General features: G+C 38.9%; 1 protein-coding gene across 1 annotated transcript in view; it reads right to left on the minus strand.

Annotated features, from left to right (window-relative positions):
• The window catches only part of DPY19L1 (dpy-19 like C-mannosyltransferase 1), a 63,766-nt gene that overhangs the window by 21,590 nt on the left and 29,326 nt on the right, over positions 1 to 12,850 (minus strand). The window contains exons 10-14 of the mRNA XM_036230470.1: positions 12,551 to 12,628; positions 8,818 to 8,904; positions 6,649 to 6,708; positions 6,035 to 6,115; positions 971 to 1,072 (exon numbers count right to left, since the gene is read on the minus strand). Coding sequence (XP_036086363.1) covers positions 971 to 1,072; positions 6,035 to 6,115; positions 6,649 to 6,708; positions 8,818 to 8,904; positions 12,551 to 12,628 — 408 coding nt within the window. The remainder of the gene's footprint in view (positions 1 to 970; positions 1,073 to 6,034; positions 6,116 to 6,648; positions 6,709 to 8,817; positions 8,905 to 12,550; positions 12,629 to 12,850) is intronic.

Here is a 12,850-nt window from a genome sequence, read left to right on the forward strand (position 1 = left end):
ATACTTTTATCAGCCACTATGTGTCAAAAGCATTTCCTAGAACACAGGGAATGAAGGCAGACAGGGCACTGGAGTGAACTGTGCATCGGCAGGACAGGCTCGACTCGGCACGTCCGGTTGACGAGGTCTGCCGTGCGGACACTACTGTCCACTGGTCTGTAACTGAGCGGGAGTTCGGGGAGACCAGAATATGTCAACAGAGAACTATTGGTCAGTTTAATAGACACACACATACAGCTCTGAAAGAAAACATTTCACAGATAATAAAATAAGTCAGGGCAACATGGGTGGTGTTAAAAAAGACACATATTTACATGTTTGTGGAAACAAACTAGCTCATAAGGTACTGCAAAATAATATTTTATATAAAATATCAAAGTACTTTCCTATGCATCTCGATCTGTCCTCACATTAACTGCAGTATACTACCGGAAACAGGTAGCTAGGACACAAAGAATGAGCGGCACTTCTTCAGAAACATTAAGTACCATTACAGACTTCTGTCTCAGAATCCACTAACCCTCTCTCTGGTTTCCTCCTAAACATCTGAGTACAGTTTTAGAAAGGAAAATATTGTTGGGATGAAAGACCTGAACTCAATGATATTTCGAAGCAATGGGATTGAACCAACCACCACGGAGTGAGTGGAAATGTAAGAGCCTAAGCTTCATTGAATTAATGTTTTTTCCCTAAATAGAAGCAACTTGAAAGGCCTATGTATTTACTTATCCAAAAAACTCCTGCTAGTCTGCACGCAGGCTTCTAAATTACTAAAGTGAGAAAGGTCATATATTTCAGGGAGCTATACTAATGTAAATAGGAACATCTTCCTCTCGGCTACCAGATTTTTCTTTTCTTTGAACTGAGATAACAGCACAGAGCAAAGAGTGTGCAATACAGGAGCACCTTCTATGAAAAATCAATGAACCAAAACATAAGGAGAGAAAAAAAACCAGAAACCACATCTTACCTCTTTTTCCATAAAGTCAAACTCAGCTGCACAGGTATACAGTAAAGTATCAAAATCCTTGTAACTGAAGAATTTTGATGTCAATAAGTTGCCAATATGAGCCTAGTAAGGGAAAAAATGAGGTACCATTAGATTACGCTCTATATCGTAATACCGTATTTTAATCTTAATAACATCTAAAAGCAGTCTTCACGGCATCATAGAGTCGCTGTAAACGTGAAAGCCCTGTACCCCGACTTCGCGGCTCCCTTATTCTGCCGACAAATGACAGCTCCGACGACCTTCCAGGATGCATCGTCAACAAACCAGTCTTTTATCTGTGGCTAAACGTAGGGAAACACGCTGCTCAGCAGCTCCCCTGCTGGAGCCCACAGGGACAGGTGGGCCTGGTAACAGCGAAGACGTCTGTCTGTCCATCATCAAGGAACAAAGTGTGACAGAGTGAAGGAAACATTGATTCAGATTTCTGAAAAGGGGACTGAAAAGACTTTCTACGGGAAGAAGCAAGTGGGCGGGCCTTGGAACAGCATGCGCCTTGTGACTGACAATCAACATCTGTGTAAGTCTTCACGCTACCAAAGTGCCCTCGTGGACGTCACCTCACCTACTCCCACAAAAGCCATGTGAGGAAGGTGGAATCGTTTTCACTTAACAAATGAGACAACATCTGCCAAAATTTCAACTTTAAAAAAGGCAAAAACCCAAGAAAAGAAGGGGAAGGGGGAATCACATCTAAAACACACCATAACTAAAATCCCAAATGGTATCTAGATGAAGTGGGGGGAGGGGTCGGGGTGAGAGCAGAAACCAAAGGGGGATGCGAACGTGCTGAAGAATCTCAAAACACTCTGTCGTGATGGGGAAGAAATACATCCTAGTAAGTTTAATAAATCAACTGGAAGACTATATGGGACCCAAAATAGCATAAGAAGACTATCTGTTCAATGAAAAGAAGGAAAGAAATCTAAAAAGCAAGTAAAACAGTTGGGAAATCGAAATAGAACGGAAGAAATTAGGTCCCAATATACTGATAATTACCTTGCCACATACGTAAAGAACTTAAACTCACTCATTAAAGGACAGGTGTTCAAAATGGATTAAAGGGGGGGAAAAATCTAACATTATATTGTTTAAAAAGACATATTTAGAACAAAAGTATGCAGGAAGGTTGAAAACAGACTAGAACAAGCTATACCAGAGAGACCAAACTGGCAATATCTAGATTAGCAATTGTAATGTCTCATAAAACTGAATTCAAGCAAAAAAATATGAAAAAGAGAAAATGACATTATGTGCTGGTAAAATGGACAGCAAAGCAAGGTTACATGTACCATGAACATATTTGGCAGTTAACAGTGTTCAATATAGATGCTAAACACTGTCCTCTAAAATAGAAAAAGCAAACATTAATACAAAATCTGAATGTTATTAAGCTCACAAACATGGGAGACAAACTTTACTGACAGAATACACATTGTCCTTGAACACAAGTGAAATGTTTTTGAAAAATGTTCACATACCATGCCACAGTAAATTTCAAAGTGATATAATTCAAATTAATTTTCCCAATCATAAATGCAATGAATTGGAAAATAATAACTAGGAATGCTGAGAAACTGAATAACATAAAACTTAATAACCTTCAGGGTAAAAAAGAAAATCATAAAATAGGTAATTTGTAAGACACAAAAAAGTACTGCTTATCAAGAAACTGACAACTTCATTTATTGGGAAAAAAAGAGGTTAAAAACTAAAGAACAAAGTACTTTCCCTCAAGCATCAGAAAAAAGCTATGGAACAAGCCTAAAGAAACGAGAATGAAGGAAGTTAAGGATGACAGAATTCAGTGGCAAAGAGAAATACGACAAAACTAAAAAGGACTTTAAAAAAGGCGGTACTTTGAAAATATTAATACAATAAATACAAAATATAAAAAGAGCAAAAAAAAAAAACCCAACTCTTTATAGAGTTGTTATTAATTCCAAATCCAAATAAAGAAATTCAAATAAAAGAACATAAAAGACCGTTTCACATATATGTAAAAATTTCAATAAGAATTCTCCCTAACTGAATCCTACAATATTTTTTTTTTAAACATGACTCATTTGATGACAGATGTAGCCAGAATGAGTCAGTGCCCTCTAAAGACATGAACTTCCTAAAGAAGTGGATCTGCAGGGGAAAAATTCTCCCACAAAGGACACTCTGGGCCCCGAGCGTGTCACTGTTGAATTCCGACAAACATTTAAGGAAAAAATAATGCCAATTCTGCACAAATTCTCTTTGAAAATGCAATACTGAACACTTTCCAATCATTTCAGGGAGTTAGCATTACCTTCAAAACAAAATCAGACACAAATATTACAAGAAAATAAAACTACAGATCACTGTTCCTCACGAATATAGTCAAAAGTCCTTAAAAACAGTAACCAACCAATCCAACAATACATAGAAAGAATAATAATATACCGTGAGCAAGTGAGGTTACCCGAGGAATACAAGGCTGGATTAACGAAGTCAGAGGAAGGAGGTAGAATATCCCCTCCCCCAACAACTGTAAGATTGGACAAAACTGTCAAAAACAACCGTATCAGGTTCTAGAAACTGACCAAAGGGAAAAGGAATCGAGACGTGTCCACTCACAGAACGAACTGATGAGCTCTGGGGAGGACCCGAGCGTTCTCACCCGGGCCGATCCCACCCACCATCAGCGGCGCCACCACCTCCCTCTACCTCCCTCGGCTCAGGTCACCCGAAGCTACACCAGGAAGGCCTGGCCAGGAAAAGCAGAACCTTTCCCACCAGAGGGAGCTGAGGGGTTTTGGGGGCAGAGAGAAAAAAAAAATCCATGCCCAGAGGCGCTGTCAGTGAAAGTAGCAAACTCAGAAAGGGCCAGGCGAACGCTCAGGGCTCTGCCAGCCCCCGGCTGCGCACCCGTCCAGTAAGCAGGAGAGATTCTGGAAATGGAACAGCCAACAGGGGGCAGACACGTTCTCCCACCCCTGGCGGGCTGACCTATGAGAGAGTTCAGAGAGGGCCCAAGCCCTCCACGAACCGGGGACTGACCGGGATCCCCGGAGGACCCAGGAAGGTGTGGCAGGTGGCAAAAGACGGGACACACTTGATGTTCGGATGCGAGTTAACCCGGCCCGCCTCCTTGCGAGGCTGGCCCTTGGCTGGCGTCGGGGAGCTTGGACTTCAGAAGGCTCCCGCCACCTGAAATGACAATGGTGGCCCGCTGTGCCCTAGCTGCGCAAATGAGGTGGTGTATGCCGAGCACCTACATTCCTCTGGGAGTCTGGAATTTTGATGCTTGCTAAGCGGAGGGCGCCTGTGCCACCAGCCCCCGGACAGCAGCCGTGCGGCTCTGGGCTTCTCTGCAGACAACATGAGGCTTCAGCAACCAGAGCCCTGACAGGATCAGGCAGGGAAGCCCAGATGCACCGCGCCATGGCTCACGCGGTCCCCAAAGGAGAGGGAGGGCGTCTAACTATGGCACCAGAGAAGGGTGGGAGCAAACGCTTCCCAAGGGCCATGGGACCTGGTCATCTTCTTCCTTTACCCAATGTCACAATTGAGAATTGATGAGCTAATGCCCTTGACTGATGCCACAGATCTCCAGCAATATCAAGCTGTTACTCAATTATTTCTAATTTGGAAGTAACTTTTGGGGGGAGTTTCTTTTGGCCCTGGTGACAGAAGTGACAACAGTCATTTTGACCTGAATCAATATCTTAAGTGGCTTGTCCTGCCCCGGTGAGGAGACAGATTCCAAAAACCTAAGACTTGGGCTGTTTCACTGCACTTCCTGCTCCTTCTCCGCATCCTGGTGACAAGGTCACCCCGCAGCTCCCCCCTTCGCAGGTGACTCTGCTCCGCGTCCTCCCGCGGCTGTACCTAAGCCTGTCACAGCTTCCGTGACACTGCATTACAGCTGCTGGGCCTTGTTCCCATCTCCCGCTGGACCATGTCTTACTCAGTTTCGTATCTCTAGCCTGAATCTCCTGCCAGGCACACAGCGGGTGCGCGCTGAATGAATGAATATATACATACATTTCAGACCACAGTTTTATACTTTTAAAAGTCTTTCCACAGGTTGAAGACCATCCATTTCCTAGCCCAGTTATTTTCAATCATTTTTAGAAAAAAAAAAAGAAAAACCCCTTGTGCATATAAAAACCTGTATAAATAAATGTCCAATACGTAAGGGATTAAAGTCAAAAGGCCTCAGTGAAAGAGGGGTGGGCAGGGGGGCTGGGAAGTGAAGAACCCCACGAAGAGCCCACAGAAGTCCCAGGTCTCACAGAACCCAATTTCAAAACCACAGTTTTAATCTGTTACAGGAGGATGAAAGATAGGTAGATAAAATAAATTACAGGGAAAAAAATATGTGGTTTACTTTTCTCTTTCCATGTTGGTTCTTGTGTTGCTTTCTTTTATAAATTTAATTAACAAGCTTACTAAAACACCAAAGTAGAGTAGGCAAAGTAAAATTAAGGATACAAAGAATCTTTACAGTTATAAAGCAGAATTCTCATTTCATTTTCTCTCCTACCCAAATATCAAAACAAAACAAACTAACTATGAAAACTTATCTTAATAAAGTTAACTTGGATTAAATTACATATAAAGGCTCACAAATAAATCTTTCACAAGCACTGATCAGAAAACTGAGGGAAAAAATAATAAGACTATAACATTATCGACAGTTTTGGAGGCTTTTTAACAGTCTTTACCCTTTACGAAAGGGGATTATAAAGAAACCAGAGAAAAATGGCGATGCACACCTTAAACTCTGAGCTTAACTCTCTAGAGCTCTCTTGCTTTAGTATTTTAAAATTTTTGGATATAGAACAACCAAGAAAATAATTATGTAGTTAATTTTGGAGAATATAGATTATATACATAGTTACATTTACTTTCTATTATAGGAAATAGATAATAGGTGAGTAGATTTCTTCTTAGAATTTGGTTTAAGTAGTGGTATTTTAATAACTCAAGTAATTCTTTTGTAGGCTGTGTGATTCTTTTAAATCTTTCAAGTTTAAGCAAAAATGCACTTACGTCATCTGCAATGCCAAAAATTTTAGATGTCAAATACTTGAGTATGACAGTTCCAAATAACCAAAAGCATCCTTGGATAACCTGCAAAAGAATAAAGTAACAAAGAGTAAATAAACTGATGCTTCATATAGCCATTCTATAGATATGGTCTAAGAAGCAAAAAATAAATGCTCTAATCACATGTGAAATAAATATCTCCATAACCAAGAGAAAATGTTAAAAGAAAAATGCACCTTAAGTTAAAACCTGTTACTCCAAAATCAAGAGACTATCACTAAAAACATAAACACACAATCTTATTATGAAAATTAACATATTTTATAGATTTGCAGTTAAAATCTCCTTCCACTAAAGTTTCTTACACATGTAGTACTCCTTAGAAAACACATGGATAATAAATAAAACTGGAATTCTTCAACTACCTATCAAATATTAATACTAACTTGCTTGGTGAAAGGGCAATTTGGTACATTAAAATTGAGACCTAATATGTTATAAAACTGTCAAATGCTCTACATTCCATAGATCATTTCCTTAGAAGTAAAACAAAAGAAAAAAAAATGACATATTTTAGAGAAGGAAAAAGGTATGCATTCAAATAGATTGATTCTTACCCATAAACTAAGTTCAGATACATTTATTTTCAAGAAATGTGGTTTCATGGCCAGTACACCCTGGATGGAGAAAATAGCACAGCATACAGTTAACACTTAGAGACAAAGATTCAAGCACCAAAACGTACTTCAAAAGAATAAGACCCTCGAGAATCTAAAATGCAGTACACTGTCGATGCTCCACACGGCATCCCCGCAAGCTCACTGACTTCGAGAAATAGTGCTATTTTAACCACAGCAAATTAGGGTAGTGACTTAGTAAGGCTGAAAACAGAATCACCATATATAAATTTTTATGACTGATTTTATACCCCCGATATATCTAAGAACTGTATAAAACAATTTCAAAAGGTTAGACAGATGTCTTATAGTCATAAGATTTTCCTTGAGTTAAATATTAACTCTTAGAATAAACTACAAATGAGTTTTTAATGGATCAACTGAATACATTTCCTCTATCAAATCTTATGTCTTTCCAGGTACATAACAGACTCCCAAAATACAGTACCTATAGGGATCAATATCCACTTTGAAGTTGAGAAAAATATGGTTAGGGATCAAAACATAAATATATAAATCCAAATTAAATCTTTTCAGAAGTTTCTGAATATCTGAGAACACAAAATGTGATGATTCAGGTTTCAAAGTGATAACTATAAAAAAAAATGAACAAATGTTTGTTTATACTTAATATGCAAAAACATGCTATGTTTTGTAACTGTTGCTATCATTTATTTTTATACACCAAAATATATGAAATATACATAAACACGCACAACTCATATCTAAGGTACTCCTCAGTGTCAAGGATCCCACAGGAAATCTGACATACTGTAGGTGCACAATTGAAGAACGAGGAATTTCCTGCAAAATGCACCTAGATTTTATTTACGTGTGATCTTCCACTCAACGGCTTCGCTACACACAAGTCCCAGGGTCAGGCGCTCTAACCTGAGTGATGGCGGGACTTGCCCGTGCACACACGTAAAACGGAGAACTGAGCACATCTCCGCATCTCCTAATCACAGAGTTCATCAGCTGTAAGAACCGCCATCACTCTCCAAGCGCAGCAACTCAGCTGCCAACTTCCATTTCTTGCCATTGTTGAGAACACAGCACCACCGCTCACTAACTGCATTTCCGGGACTAAGTACTCTCAGGGCACACCTGGGACAGGTGGTAGTCCGCAGTGGGAAGAGGACGCGTGTCCTTGGACAACGCGATCTTAAATGAACCTTATTTGTAAAATGGGGCAAAGAAACAGGACGTTCCGGATTTACTAACGAGTTCTAGAAATCAAGAAAGCCAAGATGATCCGAGTAACTTAAACGATTATTCAAGAATACATTTCAATAATGATAGTGCAACACGCTTTTGGTGTCTTGAGGAAATGGACCTACACACTAACGCACATACACTTTAAATATAAGGAATAATCGCTCTCCTCTGAGGGCTGCAAACCATTGTAATGGTGAGACAAATTGATAGGGGAACAAAGGCATTACCACCTCGGGAAAGTCCTTAAATTCAAAAAGATTTATAATTAGAAAGTCGTCCTGCAAGAAGTGTCAGAGGAGTTAGGTGACCTTTCATCGTTTGCTCTAATTCTGTAGTAAGACAGTCTCCTGATAATCTAAAACTGTAGTGACTTAGTAAAATATAACTAACCATATCATCACCTGGTTTAAATTATCTGAATATTTCAAGCAAATAAACACGGGGAGGAAAAAAAGAATCTACAAAACCAAGGCCTCAACCCTCGGATCCCAGTGGTACAAAGAGGAGAGACCACTGTGAGATGGAGCCAGGGAGGAAAAGGGGGTGCGGGGGCGCAGCGTGGAGCAGGACTAGGATAAAGACTACGAAGGGAGAAGGAAAAAGAAAAGGAAACATAGAACCTTCCTAACATCAATCCTGGGACAGAAAGATGAGGAAGGATGATGCGCAGAAGAGAGTCTGAGGCGAGGTGCTATGCTTTCCGATATCAAGCCCTGTTGTGCTTCCTTCCTGGTCTGGAACTGAGGATTTGAACACTCCATCACATGGATGCATGTGGGAAAACGAGATGCTCACAGAAGATGCCGCATGGATTCTATGCCAGTGACAAGGCAATTGATGAACCATTAGTTTCAAAAACAGCCATGAGTCATGTACTTAAAGAACACTTACCCAAATAATCACCAAAGAGGAAGCATAATAAGAAGTTAATAACATTGAGTTTCCAAACATCAAAACAAAACAAAGTGCAAGAGAAATCTGGAAAAATCCAAGAAAAATATAATTAATGCACATAAACAAAAAAAGAACATTGATTTTTATACTAAAATTGTCCATGCCCATCATAAAATTCAACCCATTCAATAGGGAATATACAATGAAAACAGCCTGCGACCTAGCCCACTTTTTGAACCCAAAAGATCACTATCAATAGGTTCCTGTGTATCCTTCCAGACTTTGACATACGAATTCTAGTTTATATTTTTTAAAAACCACAAATGGAAACTAAACCCATAAGCTACACCGTTGTTTTCTTTTACTCTTAATTTCAGAGAGCTTTCTGTATCAATCTAAACCAATCCAATTATTTCTACTGAATAACTAAAAAAAGTATTCCACTCTCTAGAGTTGTACCATAATTTAATTCCTAGTCCTCTGACCACTGGTGAACACTTAAATGCCTTCCAGTTTCGTTTTATTTTGTTTTTAAAACAAACCTGCTATGATAAACGCCCTTATGCACATGTTGACACATTTATGGGATAAACTACTAGAAGTGGAACTGATGGATTAAGGGTCCGCGCATTTTAAAATCTGAAAAAAAATATTGACGAACTGTCACCCAAAATATTGCGCCACTAGCAGGGCCTGAGAGCTCCAGCTAACGCTGTGTCAGTCTTTCAGATGTTTGCCAGTCTAATAGGAGACAAACGTTGCTCCATTGTTTTTTTCACTTTCCATTCTCTAAAAGACACAATGTCTTTTCTGCTGCTTGGTGGTGGTGATGGTGGTGGTGGTGGTGGTGTGTGTGTGTGTGTGTGTGTGTAAAATGCCTATTCCTACTGCCCGTTCTTCTATTGGGTTTTGGTTATTTTCCTTCAGTTTTCTCATATATTATAGAATGTAGCTCCTTATCAAGCAAACACTGTATTTTCATACACGCGGATATTGAAAATGTGGTGTGTGTATATATACATAATTTGGTCATAAAAATGAAGGAAATCCTGCCATTCGCATCCATATGAATGGACCTTGAGGATATTATTTTAAGTGAAAACACCCATTCAGAGAAAGACAAACACGGCATGATTTCACTTATATGCGCTAGAGTGGTTAAAATCACAGACACAGAAAGCGGAACGGGGATTTCCAGGGGCGGGACGAGGACAGGGAGCGGGGAACTGCTTAATGGGTAGAGAGTTTCAGTCTCTCAGGATGAGAAAAGCGAAGGCGACAGGCGGTGTGGCTGCCCCGCCTGCCACCAATGGCAGCTTCAAAGGAAGAAGCTGGTGAACTTTGCGTTACGTATTGTGCTAGACTTAGCACAATAAAAATGGGGGGGAAACCCCTTTATGGAGACAATTCTCTATGTTTTTTTTTTCCTTCATGTAACTACAGGAATTTGTAAAGTGAGAGTGAAAGACAATATTCCAACGTCAGTCAGTGACTAGTTCCACAGTAGGTCACCCCATAAAGCATGTATCATTCACCCCAAACAGGTTCCATTACAAAGTAAACCTGTGTAATGTCAGTATTTTCATAACCATAATTTTGAGTCAAAGTCCTCATCCAGAGCTGCTTGTGCGATTGTGTGATTGACCGACTCTAAATGCTTAATAATTATTCCGATTTTTACTGCAATGTTTAAAAAAAAAAAAAAACTACATTAAACAGTTTTGGGGGAAAATAAGCCAAGTGTAAAAAAAGAATAATTACTATCGAATTCTATTCATGAACAGAATTTAAAAATCCTAACAAAATAATAGCAAAGTGAATCCAGCATTGTATAAAAACTGTGTTTAGCCCAGCAAAGCAAGGTTTGTTAATGTAAAAAAAAACAATTAATATAATTCATCATTGTAACATATTAAGGAGGGAAAAATACACAGGATAATCTAGAAGGACGCAGAAAAGCATTCGATGAAGTTTAGTCTTTATTAATTTCTTTTGAAAAGTGTTCAGAGCATAATAAAGATGTGAAAAGGACAAAAAAAAACAGCTTGAAGTAACTGACTGAATCAGGAACAATTCACGCATCAAAATAACTAATGAAAATAGTGGATTATACTGCAGCGAATAAAACAGAAGCCATTTTCTCTTAGGCATAAGAGAAAAATTGGTTAAAACAAAACAGGAATAATAATGTCAAACACAAAGAATTCACAAGCACACCAAGAGATGTTCAGCTTTACTGAGAGAGAAAATACCAGACTGACAAAATACAAAAAGATATAGAAAAACATGAACTGTTATATATTACTGTTTATAGTCTAATCATTTTTGAAAAACAATGCAGTATTAAATTTGAAGTTGAACATGTGTATAATTTACAACCCCAAAATTCTACTACTAGGTAAATAAATATCCGAGAGAAGCTCAATATATACATCCCAGGGGGTATGTGTAAGAATGTACGGTATTATTCATAAAAGTATAAAAAAGGGGGCAAAATCTAAGTGTCTTCCAATAAGAAAACAGCTAAATTGTGCTTTATCTCTACAATGAAAAATATAAAGCAAAGAAAATGTCTAAATTCCAGTATCATACAAATCTCAGAAACCTGAGGAAAAATGTAAGTCTCATAAAAGGATACCATTTTTACAAACCTTAAAAACAATACTAATATTTAATAATAAAAAATACTATTTAGGAACACATATGGCGAAGTCATAAGGAAAAGCAAGTAATATAATTTAAAAAGTCAGGACAGTGGTCATCTCTAGGAGATGGGACGGGACGTATTCAGGGCACAAGGGCTTCAGAGTAATGATGGCTTTGAAACGATGTCAACTGAAGGATCAGCTCACAGTTGTTCATTTCATAATTTTGTTCACAAATGCCCAACATTTTATAAATGTCCTTTATGTGTACCATAAACACAATGGCATATGATAATAACATTAAAACTACAGAGAGGAAACATCATAATTTTCAGAACCAATGACAAAGAGAAAGAAAATGTTTTTAAGGAATAAACACTCATCAAAATTGATCACCCAGCCTTAGGACCTTGGCTCTAGCTGTTTCGCCAATCTAGAATATTCTTCGTGGCATCTACTCGGCAAACTCCCTCTCCTCCTTCCACTCTGCTCCACTCCTCGCCTCTCAGTAAGACCTGCCCTGACCACCTAGCTTGACAGCTCAACCTCCCACCCCACGCTGGCTCTGCTGATCCCCCTGGGCGGCCGTGACCTGTTCCTTCCTTTCTGTCCATTCTTCCATCCCTTCTGACACACTGCGCCATCTACCCACTTCCTGTGTTTATCGTCCGTCCTGTCTCCTTCCTGCACGCTACTAGGATGTCATTACATGCACTCTGGGATCTTTGCGGCTCTTGTCACTGCCTGTCACTCCTATGCCTAGACAGCTGGTGCTCAGAAATGAACACTCCGTTTCAACAGAAGGCTCCTCGATAGTACGCCATAACACATTTCTCTTTCCTGAATTATCGCTCTTACATATAATGTGCAAGTCAGGCACAACCTCGAATCAGATAATACGACCCAAACTAAAAATTTCTGGGTGGCCTATTTAAAACATTTGTTAATTCTATCCCAGTTTTTGAACGACACTTGTTTTAGTTATGGAATGATGTTATGACCAGTTTCAATTATAAACAAATCAAATACTAATCAGGAGTTTAAGGTCAAAGTCAATGGGGGAAAAAAAATTTAAAAACCATTACCATATGTATATAAATGATCTTCCGTAATTTGCATATATCAATGTATCCCACGACATACACTGTGAATAATGATGCAACCTGAAATTTAAAAAGTTAAAAATAAAAATTATATACACAATGAAAAAATACAGAAATGAAGATTATCTTTATTGTTATTTCAAACTGGCTTACATTTATTTTGAAAGTGAGTTCTTTAGTCTCCTTAACTGTCAATTTATTATTAAATATGGTCAATATATTAATACGGCAGATATTCGTTGATTTTTCTCTTCCATACATGGCTCTCTCAATTAACCATGC

The sequence above is a fragment of the Rousettus aegyptiacus genome, unplaced genomic scaffold (genome assembly GCF_014176215.1).
Source record: "Rousettus aegyptiacus isolate mRouAeg1 unplaced genomic scaffold, mRouAeg1.p scaffold_m13_p_13, whole genome shotgun sequence".
Taxonomy (NCBI): domain Eukaryota; kingdom Metazoa; phylum Chordata; class Mammalia; order Chiroptera; family Pteropodidae; genus Rousettus; species Rousettus aegyptiacus.